Source organism: Trifolium pratense, linkage group LG3, assembly GCF_020283565.1.
Source record: "Trifolium pratense cultivar HEN17-A07 linkage group LG3, ARS_RC_1.1, whole genome shotgun sequence".
In the NCBI taxonomy this organism is placed as follows: domain Eukaryota; kingdom Viridiplantae; phylum Streptophyta; class Magnoliopsida; order Fabales; family Fabaceae; genus Trifolium; species Trifolium pratense.
The window spans coordinates 43,692,185-43,707,773 of NC_060061.1; the positions used below are offsets into that span (position 1 = coordinate 43,692,185).

The following is a 15,589-nucleotide window of genomic DNA, read 5'->3' on the forward strand; positions in this document are numbered from 1 at the left end:
GAAGCCTCTGCAAACAAAAGAAGATCATCAGCAAAAAGAAGATGAGATATTTGAGGGCCATACCTACCTGCACGCATTGGTTTCCAATACTGGGCATCCACCTGATCAGCTATAATATGAGACAGTCGTTCCATACAAATGACGAAAAGGTAAGGAGACAGAGGGTCTCCTTGTCTAATGCCTCTCGAAGGAGTAAACATATCTGTTTTCTCACCATTCCATAAAATTTTAAAAGAGGGGGAAGAAATACAATGTTGAATAATGTTAATGAGGTTAGGCGGAAACTTACATTCATTCAGACAATTTTCCACAAATTTCCAATTTAGACGATCATATCATGTAATTTTTACCTATGTTTAAGGTTGATGTAGAATATGATAAACTACCTTTTTTTATTTTTTATTTGCAAATCATATCATGTAATTTATCATTCCTTGGACAATTGCGGTTGCGGAAGACATAATTGTCGGATAACTAGGCCTCAGATTTTTACCTAGTAAGTACTATCGTGTAATTTTTGCATTTTACGTGTTTTTGCTAATGTCAAGTTTCGAACCAAGTACCTCTAGGCAGGGACGGATTCAAGGGGTGGCAAGGGTGGACTTTGGCCCCTCCCTCCCATCCCTAATGTTGTATATATTATATATTTAAAGTTGTTATTTTACACATAATTATTATTAATAGACTATAATTTTTATGTATAATCATAGTGTAAATTAATTCTGATAAATAAATCAATGTAAAATAGTTTTATATCGGTATAATTTGATCTCTATTTATATAAATTACAATTAAATTTTATGTAATATTTATTAAAAAAATGGTCAGCCCCCCGTTTGGTTAATTTTTGGATCCGTCCTTGCCTCTAGGTTGAAAAGTGATTCCTCAAATCAAGCGGCTACCCGGAAAATCCAAAATTATTAGTATTTTGTTTTTATTTCTTCAAAATTTTATACATCACCATCCCCATAATCAACATGATCGACTATGTATGATTCAAATACAGTGTTGAAATTATTTGACATTATTCTACAAGTACTCTCATATGAATTTATCTTAGTCATTTAACTAACCAACAACTTTGGTTATAAAAAAAAAAAAAACCAACCAACAACTTCGAAAAGTAAATATTCTTAAAATCATTCAAAAAGTGCATACAAAATCATAATGATTTATCATTACATCTGAGAATTGAGACAAAACTTAACACAAAATAACAAAAGAGAATTCCATAGAACACAAAAAAAAAAAAAAAAATTTAAGGTAATTAAAATCTCTAACGGGTTGCATTTGTGTCAAGTTCATTTGCTTTTGAAGCAATTTCCTCCAACTTCCCATTAATTTCACATGCTATAACATTCAAAACATCTGAATTCAGAGTCTTGATGAAACTTTCTTGGAGAAGACATTGATACAATGTCAAGGACTTCTGCATTTCCAAATTGTTCTTCTCTAGTTTCACCAATTGCACTTTCGACTTTGTAACCCTCTGCGTCAAATAGGTTTCATGGCTTAGCTTCTTCTTATTACCTTGTTCAAATTCAAAATGATTTTTGAATTTGTTGATAATCCTTTGGACCTCTGATGGAGAAGGCCAAACCTCTGGCTCTGAATGAAATTCACTATAAATTATACCGCAAGCATCAATTCCACAAAGGGTAGTGATTTCAGCCATACTTTTGTTGAGACTCTTTTTTCGCTTATTGTAGGTTATCTTTCTCGCTGACTCATTGACCATGAATGCAAGTTTCAACTTCTTTTTCATGGTGGATGTGAAAAGTTTTTTGTTGTGTGATTTATAGAACATTGAGTCATTTTATATAGCCTAGGCGCTCAAATTTCCTTTTGCGCATAAGCATTCATATACCTAAAATATGGAAAAATTTGGTACGTATTTGGGAATATCATAGCTGTACAAAAACATTTATATATGATAAGGACGTTTTTGGAAAGTTATAAATTATTAAAAAATAGTTATTTGTTTAATTTGGAAAGTTTTATTAAGAAGGTGCATCAAAAGTAGTAGTTACTTTTTATCATAATAATTAATGAAAACATACATTTCATCTAGCTATATTATATATTTGTTTTATGGTGAAATCCAGCTATATTATATATATTATTATACTATATAGATAAATTTTCCTTATTAAATTGATGTGTGTATATGGAAACCGTTTAAGTGGGAATATTTTTTTTTGTTCATCAAAAGTAGTTAATCAAAACATACATTTCATCTGGCTATATTATATTATATTAGTATCCGGATTCGTGCCAAGCTTCGGGTAAAATAATATTATTATATTATATAGATAGATAAATTTTCCTTGCTAAATTGATGTATGTATATGGAAATGGTTTAAGTTGGAATATTATCCATTTTGTTGTTTTTTATACGAAGTTGGAATATTGTTTTGATGTCACGCCGAAACCACTTAGAGCATCTTTAAGGGTGATATCACTTTGGATATCATGTCATTACTAATAAGTGGTTTCTACAATGTCATGTAATAGTTATACAACTCATATATATTTTGTTCTAATGAGAAAAGATCGGTCCTTCTCCTGTGAGAGACTCCAAAGTGGTGATACCACTTTGGGTATCATACATTATTAACAAGTGATATCTATTGTTTTAATTTTTTTACTTAAATTGATGATATTAAATTGACGATATGATACTTTAAATAAGGTACCGTATCATCAATTTTGAATATCCTCTATGCAACGTTATGAAACTCCAATGATAAAAAAAAAAATAAGATATGAATTATTAGTTTATGAAACTCTCTAAGATACTTTTATTGAAGATGCTCTTAAACACATCTTGAATACAATTTGTATGGTTTTAATGTGCATTATTAATGCAAATTTTCTTTTTCGTTTCCTTTTATGTATTGCCATTTAAAGACAATCTAGATAGAGTTGTTAAAATGGGCTATTGGGTCTGTTTTGGCCGGCCCGAGTAACCTTCGGATTACAGAAATTTTTTTTTTCTACCCCAACATTTATCCCTTTACCCCAACATTTTTTAAAATATTCCCATTTTACCCTAAGTATATTTTATCATTTTTTCCAGTATTTTAAATTTTACCGGAACACTTACAAAAATGTTCCAGTTTATATAAATAAATTGCAGAAAACGTGTGTCACCGGAACACTTTGAACGTATATGAAATTTTTAATATACCGGAACACTTGTTTACCCAACTAGCAAAACGTGTCACATGACAGTATCCTTCTTTATCATCCAAAGTCCAAACACCACTCCCTCTCTGTTTTCTTTCTGATATATCTTTTTCTTCATTTTTTCGGAAAATTAACTCATAACCATTAGGTTACTCTGTAATCCATTTCTTAAGGTTTCGTAATTTATTTTCCCCTACTCTCTAATATATCAAACTATATGCCTTTTCTTTTAGCGTTTCTTCTTCATAACCATAACCTAATGCTTTTTAGGTAAATTCCCAAAAGACAAAATCATTTTTTAAAATTATTATTTTGCAGTATTAATATATATATTTGGTTAGTTCACTTAATTGTTTTGGTGTGTAAGCATAGGTTTTCTTAGTTATATATATGTGTATGTTATTGTTTATTTGTTTAAATTTCCAGATATTGAATAAGTATATTTTTTTTTGACTCCACTGTTATAGAAGCTGCAAGTTTACTGTGGAATTTCACCTTAGATTCAAAGTGTAAACAAGTGTTCCGGTGACCCATTTTCTGCAATTTATACAAACCTGAACACTTTTATAAGTGTTCCGGTAAAAAGTGAACAATATCTGGAAAATTTTGCAAACCGAAACACTTATTTAAAGTGTCTGTTCCGGTAAAAAGTGAACAATATCTGGAAAATTTTGCAAACCGGAACACTTATTTAAAGTGTTCCGGTAATATGAACGACAAATATTACTGAAAATTTTTCATACCGGAACACTTTCTTATGAGTTTTCCGGTATGTTATGCGTACCGGAAACCTCATACGGTAACAATTTCAAACCGGAACACTTATATGAAAGTGTTCCGGTATGCAAAACGGCACTTACTCTCTCTTTTTCTTCTTCTCACACCGGAACACTTTTTCTAAAGTGGGTAGAAAATGATTTTTTTTTGCTGTTTTAATTTATATATGAGGGTGTATTCGTCCATTCACATTCTATTGTTGGGGTAAAGGGATAAATGTTGGGGTAGAAAAAAAATTTTCCCGGATTACATCGAATGGGGCTAAAAAGCCCGGATGGGAAATGGGCTGGAAAAAGTATGGCCCGACCCTATACGGGCTTCAGGCTAACTCACATTTTTTTTTAGTTTTTCCAAAAAAAATTATTAAAAATGGAAAAAAATTATTATTTTTTGTCAAGTAACCTGGTGGCTAGAAATTCCACCTTAAGATGATAAGTGGAATAACCGGAGTTCGAACCTGGATCCCCTGCATATATAATGCAATATCTGTCAACTGAGCTAAGCTCACGGGACATTACATTACATTATAGGACATTACATTATATATGCGGGGGGCCGGAGGTTCGAATTTCGGTCATCCCACTTACCCACCTATAAGAGTGAAATTTCTAGCTAGTAGACTACGACAAAATAAATAAATAAATAAAATGTTGGGTTCTAATTAATTAAAATAGAGGGTTTTTTTTTTTAAGAAATTAAAATAGAGGGTTACATAATGCGTATCGAGTGTGTAAAATAGCAAAAGGTAAGAAAAAATAGTTCGCTACTTAAGTAGCGAACCTTATAAAAAAAATTGTTTTGTACCACTCACCTCCAATGAATGTTTGTGAATAAAACACCGTTTGCAAGTTAAGGTGCCATTAAAAAATGGAAAAAAGTTTCAATATATAGAATTTTATAGTGTGTGCGTGCATGTGTGCGCGCGTGTGTGTGGAATCCATTTTAGTCTTTTTTTAGTCTTTATTAATAATCCACAAACTAAGTTCGCAACTTAAGTAACGAGCGAGGTATTTTGATAATTTAGAAGGACACACAAGAAACTATAGGAGACACGAAGAAATACTTTAGATATATACCTCCCAAAAATCTCATTTTGCCTCTTGCGATTTTAAAAAATTTGGCCAACTTATTTCGGTTTCTACGAACCAAAATTTTTAAACATGGAAAAAAAAATTCGGTTTATAAAAACCGAAATAACATAAATGTTAAGAAAAGAAGAAAGATTTATGTGAAAATTGGTGTAGAGATACCTGTGGTAAATTTAGCATATCTCTCTGAATATAAGTCGTATACTAATGATTTTTAATCTATTGTAAAGAAGACAAAATTTACTACAAGATTGACACCGGAATTGTTAAATTTCATTAAGTATAGTATGAGAAACTCTACCTAAGTTTGAGAAAAGTTTTTGATCTGATTCTGTACCAGTACCCATTATTTGGTCAAACTGAACCAATTGGATAGTTAACCCTCAAAACAAAAGTTATATTTGTATTCTTGACAAGCTTTCCAACGAGTGATCGTTTACTCAAATCGGACATCGTTTAGTATTTCAAATAAATTGTGGAAGTTGAGGGTCTCATGTAGAATTTATGCAGAAAATTTGAAAAAAATTTGCAACACAATATTTCGGCTAATATTAACCGAAATTTTTTAGCATGACAAAAAAATTCGGTTCGTACAAACCGAAATACCCCAAGGGCATAAATGGAAATTCAGGGGTTGAAAAGAAAGGCGGGGTCGGGTGAGAAAACATCTAATTTGACTTTAAGAATGGTGGAGGGCTTTTAATTACCTATGGCTCCCGTTTGTTTAGTTCATTAAGTTTCAAATATTTCATAGAGAGATGATAAATTGAATAAAGAAAGCATAATTCTCATTGATGAACTTAGCTTAATTACTAAATCACTAGTACTTACTTTCACACTATGCTGCAACTAACTGAAATGGGAAAAATCAACACAGATAATTAACAAACTCAAGATAATAAATTCTAACTTAGAAATTCAATCTTATCTGACAAATGCTGTAGTTACATGACATTTTATATTTAGATATGATGAGGTCAACTTCTTGGAGTTTAAGTCTAATAATTAATAAAATGCAGTAAACGTGTTTCCTCAATCAAAAAAGTAAAAGTGCAGAAGCATGGCATTATAAAATTTAAGACAGGATATGACATGCTATAAGTAAGGATTGAATTGGAAGGAACATGACTGCATGCAATATGGAATTCAAAAAAATGGTGTTAGACTATTTTATTATATTCTAATATTATTTTTTTTGAAGAAGTTAAATTAGCCCACCCAAATTGGCACTAGAGAGAATTGAACCCTAGACCTCAACAGGAGCACACTCCCAGGTCCTAAGCCAATACCAATGCACCAACCCAAGTGAGTTTATATTCTAATATTATTATGTGGATATGTATTTTTATTTAAATATATTATCTATTTATTAATAATTTTTATTTAAAATGTGAAAGTATACAAGAGTTTGATTAAAACTAGGGACCAAAAGTTGTGATAGAAAAATTTTCAGGGACCAAAAAGTGCGAAATTTTTTTTTGGGACTAAAAAGGAAATTATGGAAAACTATAGGACCATTTACTTATTTAATCTTAAGTAATTAATAAGACTAATTAAATTTTAATTGGGTAATTATATATATAATAATGATCCATTTCGGATGATAATCTTCTAATTGGTCATCATTCGCCTTCTAGTATCGTGTAGAAGATACTATTTTAGTATCGGACACACATCGATATCGGCACGTAATTATATTGAATTGTCATTTTCATAAATTATTATCAGTATCAACGTGTCAATGTTTGTCTTTTAGATGAGTACTTAGCTCCTTCTTCCTTTCTTGTCTCTAAGGCCATAACTTGTATATAACCAAAAATCTTCATTTCATTCACCACCCCATTTCATAGAATAACACAAGTTCTGAAACTTGTTAATCAATTCTCATTCAACAATTCAAGTACAATATGTCGTTTTTCTTCCCATTCCATTTTCTTGCACACAAAGCAACTATTTTTCTTACTTTTTTCATCAATGTGAAACCAGTTTTCTTGCATGGCTTATCTGGTTTCCTCAATCTACTTCTGTTAGTGGCCTTATTAGTGTCATGGTTGTGGAAGAAACTTGCTGCTATAGAATCCAGAAAGAGAATACAAAAGACCCTTTTCACAAGGACACTTTTTTGTTCTTTTTCTGCTTTCAATCTTCTGCTTTGTTTCTTTGATTACTTCAGTTGGTATAGAAATGGTTTTTCTAAAGAAAAACTTGTGACCCTTTTAGATTTGGCTCTCAAAACCATTGCTTGGGGTGGTTTTTGTGTTTGTCTTGAAAGGACACTCATCTGTTCATTGTTCTTCAGAACTTGGTGTCTTTTTGACCTCTTTGTTTCATGTTGTTGCTTTACATTGGACATTGTTCTTCATGAAAAGCAAGCTCTTTTGCCAATTCCATACTTGGTTTCTGATGGTTTTTCTGTTTGTGTGGGGTTACTTATCTGTTGCTTATGTTTTCTTGTGAAAAATGAGGATGGAATAAAAGATAGAACTCTTCAAGAACCTCTTTTGAATGGCGATACAAAAGAAGCCAAAGGGTTTGACACTGTTACTCCATACTCAAATGCTGGTTTTTTCAGTATTCTTACATTCTCTTGGATTTTTCCACTGATTGTTGTAGGAAAGAACAAAACTTTAGACCTTGAAGATGTTCCTCAACTCGACAGAAGAGATAACTTATTTGGCGCTTTTCCGAATTTCAAGAATAAGCTTGAAGCATATTGTAGTGGTAATACTAATGACATCAACAAAGTGACCACATTTAAGCTAGTAAAGTCATTAGCATTCACATCTTGGAAAGAGATTCTTTTGACAGCTATTTTTGCATTTGTAAACACATTGGCTTCTTATGTAGGTCCTTATCTTATAAATGATTTTGTTCAATATCTTAATGGACAAAGAAAATTTGAAAATGAAGGACTTGTTTTGGTGTCTGCATTTTTTGTAGCAAAGCTTCTTGAGTGTATAACAAAGAGACAATGGTTTTTCAGGTTGCAGCAAGTTGGAATTAGAATCCAAGCACTTCTTGTAACAATCATCTATAATAAAACTTTGACACTTTCATCTCAATCAAAGCAAGGCCACACTAGCTGCAAAATAATCAATTTCATGACTGTTGATGCAGAAAGAGTTGGCGACTTCAGTTACCATTTGCATGATCTTTGGTTGGTAGTTCTACAAATTTTAGTAGCTTTGTTTGTTTTGTATAAAAATCTCGGACTCGCATCGATTTCCGGGTTTGTTGCAACTATCATTGTAATGTTGGCAAATGTTCCTTTAGGATCAATCCAAGAGAAGTTTCAAGGCAAGTTGATGGTGTCAAGAGACAAAAGAATGAAGGCCACATCAGAGATTTTAAGGAACATGAGGATTCTTAAACTACAAGGATGGGAAATGAAGTTTCTGTCTAAGATAACTGAGCTCAGAAAGAATGAAGAATTCTGGTTAAAGAAACTTTTATACACTTTATCTGTGATCATATTTGTATTTTGGAGTGCACCGGCATTTGTGTCTGTGGTTACTTTTGGTACTTGTTTGCTTATAGGGGTACCACTTGAATCAGGAAAGATCTTATCTTCACTTGCAACATTTCAGATTCTACAAGAACCAATTTATAACCTTCCCGAAACGATTTCAATGATGGCACAGGCTAAGGTTTCTCTCGACAGGATTGCATCTTTTCTTTGTCAAGATGACATGAAGTCTGATATTGTTGAGAAGCTTCCAAAGGGTAGTACTAGTAATAGTTCTGATATAGCAATTGAAGTAGTTGATGGAAATTTCTCTTGGGATTTACCTTTTTCAAATTTAGTATTGAAAAACATAAATCTTAAGATTTTTCACGGAACGAAAGTTGCTATTTGTGGTACTGTTGGATCAGGTAAATCTACTTTACTTTCATGTATATTAGGAGAAGTACCAAAAATATCAGGGGTAGTAAAGGTTTGTGGAATAAAGGCCTATGTAGCTCAGTCACCATGGATACAAAGTAGCAAGATAGAGGATAATATATTGTTTGGGAAGGATATGGAAAGGGAAAGATATGAGAAGGTTCTTGAAGCATGCTCACTAAAGAAGGATCTTGAGATTTTGTCATTTGGAGATCAAACAATGATAGGGGAGAGGGGAATAAATTTGAGTGGTGGACAGAAACAACGGATACAGATTGCCCGTGCTTTGTATCAAGACGCTGATATATATCTATTCGATGATCCGTTTAGTGCTTTGGATGCTCATACCGGAACTCATCTATTTAAGGTAACTCATTTTATTTTTTTACTGTTTTCAGCATAGACTTTAGGCATTACATTTCTTTACAAACATGACCATTACACCGACATGAAGTTATTGAATGTAACCACATTTATCAGTGTCCTTGTCAAACATTGACACCATTCGAAATTTGTACCCGTCTTCAATATGAAATGTTGGTTCTGAAATGTGGCTCTTCTTATAGCACGTCCTTTGTGTTATTATTTTGGTAAATGATCATTTTCTTTTGATCATATGGTAGGAATGCTTGTTGGGATTTTTAAGTTCAAAGACTGTGATTTATGTCACGCATCAAGTCGAGTTCTTACCTGCTGCTGACCTTATCTTGGTAAGAAATTCTTATATCGTTTAAGTCAAGAGATTTTGCTTATTTTATTTCTTACTTATCAAATTATGCATTGTTTGTAAGGTTATGAAAGATGGAGAAATAACTCAATGTGGAAAGTACAATGATCTACTCAACTCAGGCACTGATTTTATGAAACTAGTTGGTGCTCATAGAGAAGCTTTGTCTGCACTTGATTCATCAAATGGAGATACAACAATATCTGATAAAATAAGTACATCACAAGATTCTCTAGGTATCGCTCTTTCACACGAAGTCGACAAAATAGTACAGAATGCTGAAATAGATGACAAGTTTGAGGCAAAAGGCCAGATTGTTCAAGAAGAAGAAAGAGAGAAAGGTAAAGTTGGGTTTTCAGTGTATTGGAAATATATCACAATAGCATATGGAGGAGCTCTTATACCATTCATATTGATAGCTGAAATCATGTTTCAACTTCTTCAAATTGGAAGCAACTATTGGATGGCTTCATCAACTCCTATTTCAAAAGATGTGAAGCCAACTGTTGGAGGAAGTAAACTCCTAGTTGTCTATGCAGCTTTGTCCATAGGAAGTTCTTTATGTGTCCTAGCTAGAGCAATACTTGTTGTCACAGCTGGTTATAAGACTGCTACTCTACTCTTCACTAAAATGCATCTTTGCATTTTCCATGCTCCAATGTCATTTTTTGATGCCACTCCAAGTGGAAGAATCCTTAATAGGGTATGTGATACTGTGGATTTTACATTCTCTATATATTTTTTAGATTGAATATGTAACTAGATCCTTGAAATTATATGCATTGATCAAAATAGTCACATTCATCTTGTTAGTTGTTTCATTGTATATATGTTAAGTAATTGTTTTGACAAATTTCATTTTCTTGTTCTTTTGAAGGCTTCTACTGACCAAAGTGCAGTGGATATAAACATTCCTTTTCAAACTGCATTAGTTGCTTGTTCTGTGATCCATCTTCTTGGAATTATAGCGGTGATGTGTCAAGTTGCATGGCAAGTTATCATTGTCTTTGTTCCTATGACAGCAATCTGCATTTGGTATCAGGTATTTCATATGCAGCACACATTGTACTTGCGATACTTTTTTTTTTTTTTACCGCAATTGTACTTGCGATACTTATTCACAATGTTATGTGTTAAAAGATGACATCTTACAAACTTATAATTGTGCAGAAATATTATATACCATCAGGCCGCGAACTATCTCGTTTAGTCGGAGTATGCAAAGCTCCTGTCATCCAACACTTTGCTGAAACAATTTCAGGTACATCAACTATCAGAAGCTTTGATCAGGTATCAAGATTTGAAGAAACAAATATGAAATTAACAGATGGATATTCACGCCCCAAATTCAATATTGCTGGTGCTATGGAATGGTTGTGTTTTCGATTAGACATGGTGTCATCTATCACATTTGCCTTTTGCTTGGTAGTCCTGATAGCGGTTCCACAAGGAGTCATAAATTCAGGTAAGAAACTAAATTCTGATATATTTTCCTGTCATAAGTACTATATGTTTGTTTATGTATAACATAATAACCGGTCCCCCTATTTGTTGATTTCGAAGATGTTGCTGGTTTAGCCGTGACATATGGCCTTAATCTGAACATTATACAAGCATGGATGATATGGGAACTTAGCAACTTAGAGACCAAAATTATATCAGTAGAAAGAATACTTCAATATACTTCTATTCCTAGTGAGCCTCCTCTTGTTGTCGAGGAAAACCGGCCACAAGCTTCTTGGCCATTATATGGCACAATTGATATTCACAACTTGCAGGTAGTGCCAGTTATTACTTTTTTATCTTTTGTTCTGTTGTTGAATAGATTACTTGCAGGAATGCATGCGTAAAATAACTTTACATCGACGGTGTTACATAGATTGAAGTTGGTTTTGAAAACATGAAAATCTGTACTAAAGTTATTTTACACATGCATCTAATAATGTGAATTTAATTAATTATTTTACACCATTGGTGTAAAGTTATATTACACATGCATCCAATAATGTGAGTTTAATTAATTATTTTACACCGTCGGTGTAAAGTTATTTTACACATGCATCATCCAATAATGTGAGTTTAATTAATTATTTTACACCGTCGGTGTAAAGTTATTTTACACATGCATCATCCAATAATGTGAGTTTAATTAATTATTTTACACCGTCGGTGTAAAGTTATTTTACACATGCATTAATTATTTTACACCGTCGGTGTAAAGTTATTTTACACATGCATTAATTATTTTACACCGTCGGTGTAAAGTTATTTTACACATGATCCATTCATGTGAGTTTAATTAATTATTTTACACCGTCGGTGTAAAGTTATTTTACACATGCATTAATTATTTTACACCGTCGGTGTAAAGTTATTTTACACATGCATCATCCAATAATGTGAGTTTAATTAATTATTTTACACCGTCGGTGTAAAGTTATTTTACACATGCATTAATTATTTTACACCGTCGGTGTAAAATTATTTTACACATGCATCATCCAATAATGTGAGTTTAATTAATTATTTTACACCGTCGGTGTAAAGTTATTTTACACATGCATTAATTATTTTACACCGTCGGTGTAAAATTATTTTACACATGCATCATCCAATAATGTGAGTTTAATTAATTATTTTACACCGTCGGTGTAAAGTTATTTTACACATGCATCATCCAATAATGTGAGTTTAATTAATTATTTTACACCGTCGGTGTAAAGTTATTTTACACATGCATTAATTATTTTACACCGTCGGTGTAAAGTTATTTTACACATGCATTAATTATTTTACACCGTCGGTGTAAAGTTATTTTACACATGATCCATTAATGTGAGTTTAATTAATTATTTTACACCGTCGGTGTAAAGTTATTTTACACATGCATTAATTATTTTACACCGTCGGTGTAAAGTTATTTTACACATGCATTAATTATTTTACACCGTCGGTGTAAAGTTATTTTACACATGATCCATTAATGTGAGTTTAATTAATTATTTTACACCGTCGGTGTAAAGTTATTTTACACATGCATTAATTATTTTACACCGTCGGTGTAAAGTTATTTTACACATGATCCATTAATGTGAGTTTAATTAATTATTTTACACCGTCGGTGTAAAGTTATTTTACACATGCATTAATTATTTTACACCGTCGGTGTAAAGTTATTTTACACATGCGTTAATTATTTTACACCGTCGGTGTAGGTGTAAAATAATTAATGCAATACATAGTTTTTCATATTCAATACACTAACTCAAGCAAATCTCTTTCATATAAATATAGTGTGATAAAAAACTAAACCATGAAAGTTCATAAACTTGACCCCTCAATTTGATCATGATCAGTGTCTTCATTCTCTCAATTCAAATAAGCTATTTCAAAATAAAGTAAGCTAAAAATATGATGGATCTTACAAAGTGCCAAAGTTTATGAACAAATATCTCAACTTCAGAAATCAATAACCATCACTGGACCTTTATCATCATACACTAAACACTGACATCAATAGTTTCTTTCTAACTTATTGTTCTTTCCAATAAAAGTGTGAAGTAAAAAAACATATGCATAAATGAAACCAATTTACATGTACAATCATCACAAAAAAAAAATAATTCAACCACTACATGTGCCTCTTTGCTTACCATGCGAAAGACTATCCAACATCAATTATTTGAAACATTATATCACTTTCAACCCCTTCATGCAACCATTTACTGATGATTTTGTTCTTTTCTTTTTCATATGAGAAGTATCACATTTTTTTTCTCTTTCCTTATGCTTATTTTTTTTCCTTAGTTATTATACATTATGTGGTGAGAGCATATAAAAAACTGAAATTGACACTAAGTTAACCATAACTTGTTTCAACTTGCATCCAGGGACTAAATCCTAAAGAGCTTTCATCCTTTCACCAATCTTAATCTTTCAGCCAAAATCTTAATCTTAATTCAAAATAGCCGTTACTCCGCGTATCTAACTGAAAACAGAAAAACAATCAAATTCATTTGAAACAACAATAAGAGGGTTTCAGAAGGTGAAAAACATTTTTGTTTTCTCTAACCTGATTGACGCGATTCATTCTTTAGGGTTTCAGAATATAAATTTTACCTATAAAACAGAATGAAAAAAGAAAGAAACAGAAAGAGGATTAGAAAATTCAATCGAAGAAAATTTGGGCTTGATTTTTGTTTAACTTTGTATTTGATGAAGGTATGTCATAGTTTGTGCTTGATTTTTGTTTAACTTTGTATTTGATGAAGGTGCGTTATGCTCCACATATGCCGCTAGTTTTACGTGGCCTTACATGCACATTTGATGGAGGACTGAAAACTGGAATTGTTGGAAGAACTGGAAGTGGTAAATCAACTCTCATACAAGCTCTATTTCGAATAGTTGAGCCTTCTTTTGGGACAATTATGATTGATGGTATCAACATATCTTCCATTGGACTTCATGATTTGAGGTCAAAACTGAGTATTATTCCTCAGGATCCAACCATGTTTGAAGGGAATGTGAGGAGTAATTTGGATCCATTGGAAGAGTACACAGATGAACAAATTTGGGAGGTGAGTTAGTTTTATCCTATTTCTCCCATGCACGCGGCACACCCACATGCTGACACACACAAACACACACTATCATGATGCTCAATATTGTGAAAAGAATCATTGTGAAATGTGGATTATGCAGTCTTAATCGCAGCCACATTGTAGTCGAGATAGTATAAAAAAACTTGACATAGCATTACAGATTGCATTTACAAATCTTTTCATTAAAAAACTCTACATATAGTCATTCTTCAAAATAGTACCGCATTCGGTTTAACATTCTTTTATATAGGCACTAGATAAATGTCAACTTGGAGACGAAGTTAGAAGGAAAGACGGAAGGTTAGACTCGGCAGTGAGCGAGAATGGTGAGAATTGGAGTATGGGTCAGAGGCAGTTGGTCTGTCTTAGTAGAGTGCTGCTCAAGAAAAGTAAAGTCTTGGTACTAGATGAAGCTACTGCATCAGTCGACACGGCTACCGATACTTTTATACAGCAAACTCTTAAGCAACATTTCTCTGATTGCACAGTAATTACAATTGCACATAGAATAACTTCTGTTATTGACAGTGATATGGTTCTACTACTTAATCAAGGTGAGAAAATATGTTGTATTACATTCTTCTTTGAACTTGAAATTTATTTGTTATGCACTTTTTCATATGATATAATTGGAAACAAATGCAGGACTAATTGAGGAGTATGATTCTCCAACAAGATTGCTAGAGAACAAGTTGTCATCTTTTGCTCAACTTGTTGCTGAGTATACCACAAGGTCCAACTTCAGTTTTCATCCACAAAAATAGTGTTTATATTTTAATGATAACAAATTTATGGAAGTATACTCTACAAGATTATGGAAGTATGCTGTACAAATTTATCTATCAATTCTATTATAGAGAAATTAAATGACACAATTAATGCAGGAGCTCAGACTATGATATCTTAGTACCTATGTTCTCTGCACCTATCAATTCAAAACAAGTTCTCATTATACAGCATTTCAAAAATATTAGACAATTATAATCAATCAAAGTTGTTCTTCAAGGAGTAAGTCTAGATTAAAATATAACAATAACAATAAACCATAGACAAAAAGATAAGTAAATGTACCCATAAAGATGATAAGAAATATTTGCATTCTCAACCAGTCACTCAAATGAGTCGATATGTGATCAACAGGCAAGATACAGAATCAAGCTAAGCTAGCTTTTGTTTCTAACAAAAATGATGAATCTGATTCCTGCCACTAAGGTCCTTTTACATTGTATATCATCATTCAAATAGCTTTGTCAACATCCATAGCATGCTCACTAGTAGTGCTGCTGGACCACAGCTTTATGGTGTGATCATGAGAGACGGTAAC

General features: G+C 32.3%; 2 protein-coding genes across 4 annotated transcripts; one reads left to right on the forward strand and one right to left on the reverse strand.

Annotated features, from left to right (window-relative positions):
• Nucleotides 1–1,276: 1,276 nt before the first annotated feature.
• LOC123915172 (agamous-like MADS-box protein AGL80) lies at nucleotides 1,277–1,765 on the reverse strand. Its single transcript, XM_045966318.1, has one exon. It carries the CDS (start codon nucleotides 1,763–1,765, stop codon nucleotides 1,277–1,279), a length of 489 nt encoding a protein of 162 aa, XP_045822274.1.
• Nucleotides 1,766–6,918: 5,153 nt separating this feature from the next.
• On the forward strand, nucleotides 6,919–15,077 carry LOC123912970 (ABC transporter C family member 3-like). 3 transcript variants are annotated; one of them, XM_045963563.1, is made up of 10 exons: nucleotides 6,919–9,304; nucleotides 9,561–9,647; nucleotides 9,729–10,367; nucleotides 10,542–10,706; nucleotides 10,835–11,129; nucleotides 11,228–11,442; nucleotides 13,936–14,149; nucleotides 14,225–14,241; nucleotides 14,516–14,819; nucleotides 14,911–15,077. In XM_045963563.1, exons 1-10 carry the CDS (start codon nucleotides 6,962–6,964, stop codon nucleotides 15,027–15,029), a joined length of 4,398 nt encoding a protein of 1,465 aa, XP_045819519.1. In that variant the 5' UTR covers nucleotides 6,919–6,961; the 3' UTR covers nucleotides 15,030–15,077. The 3 variants fall into 3 exon arrangements, with proteins under 3 accessions (XP_045819519.1, XP_045819518.1, XP_045819520.1); XM_045963562.1 differs by having other exon boundaries at nucleotides 13,936–14,241; XM_045963564.1 differs by having other exon boundaries at nucleotides 10,835–11,010; nucleotides 11,361–11,442; nucleotides 13,936–14,241.
• The last annotated feature ends 512 nt before the right edge of the window (nucleotides 15,078–15,589 follow it).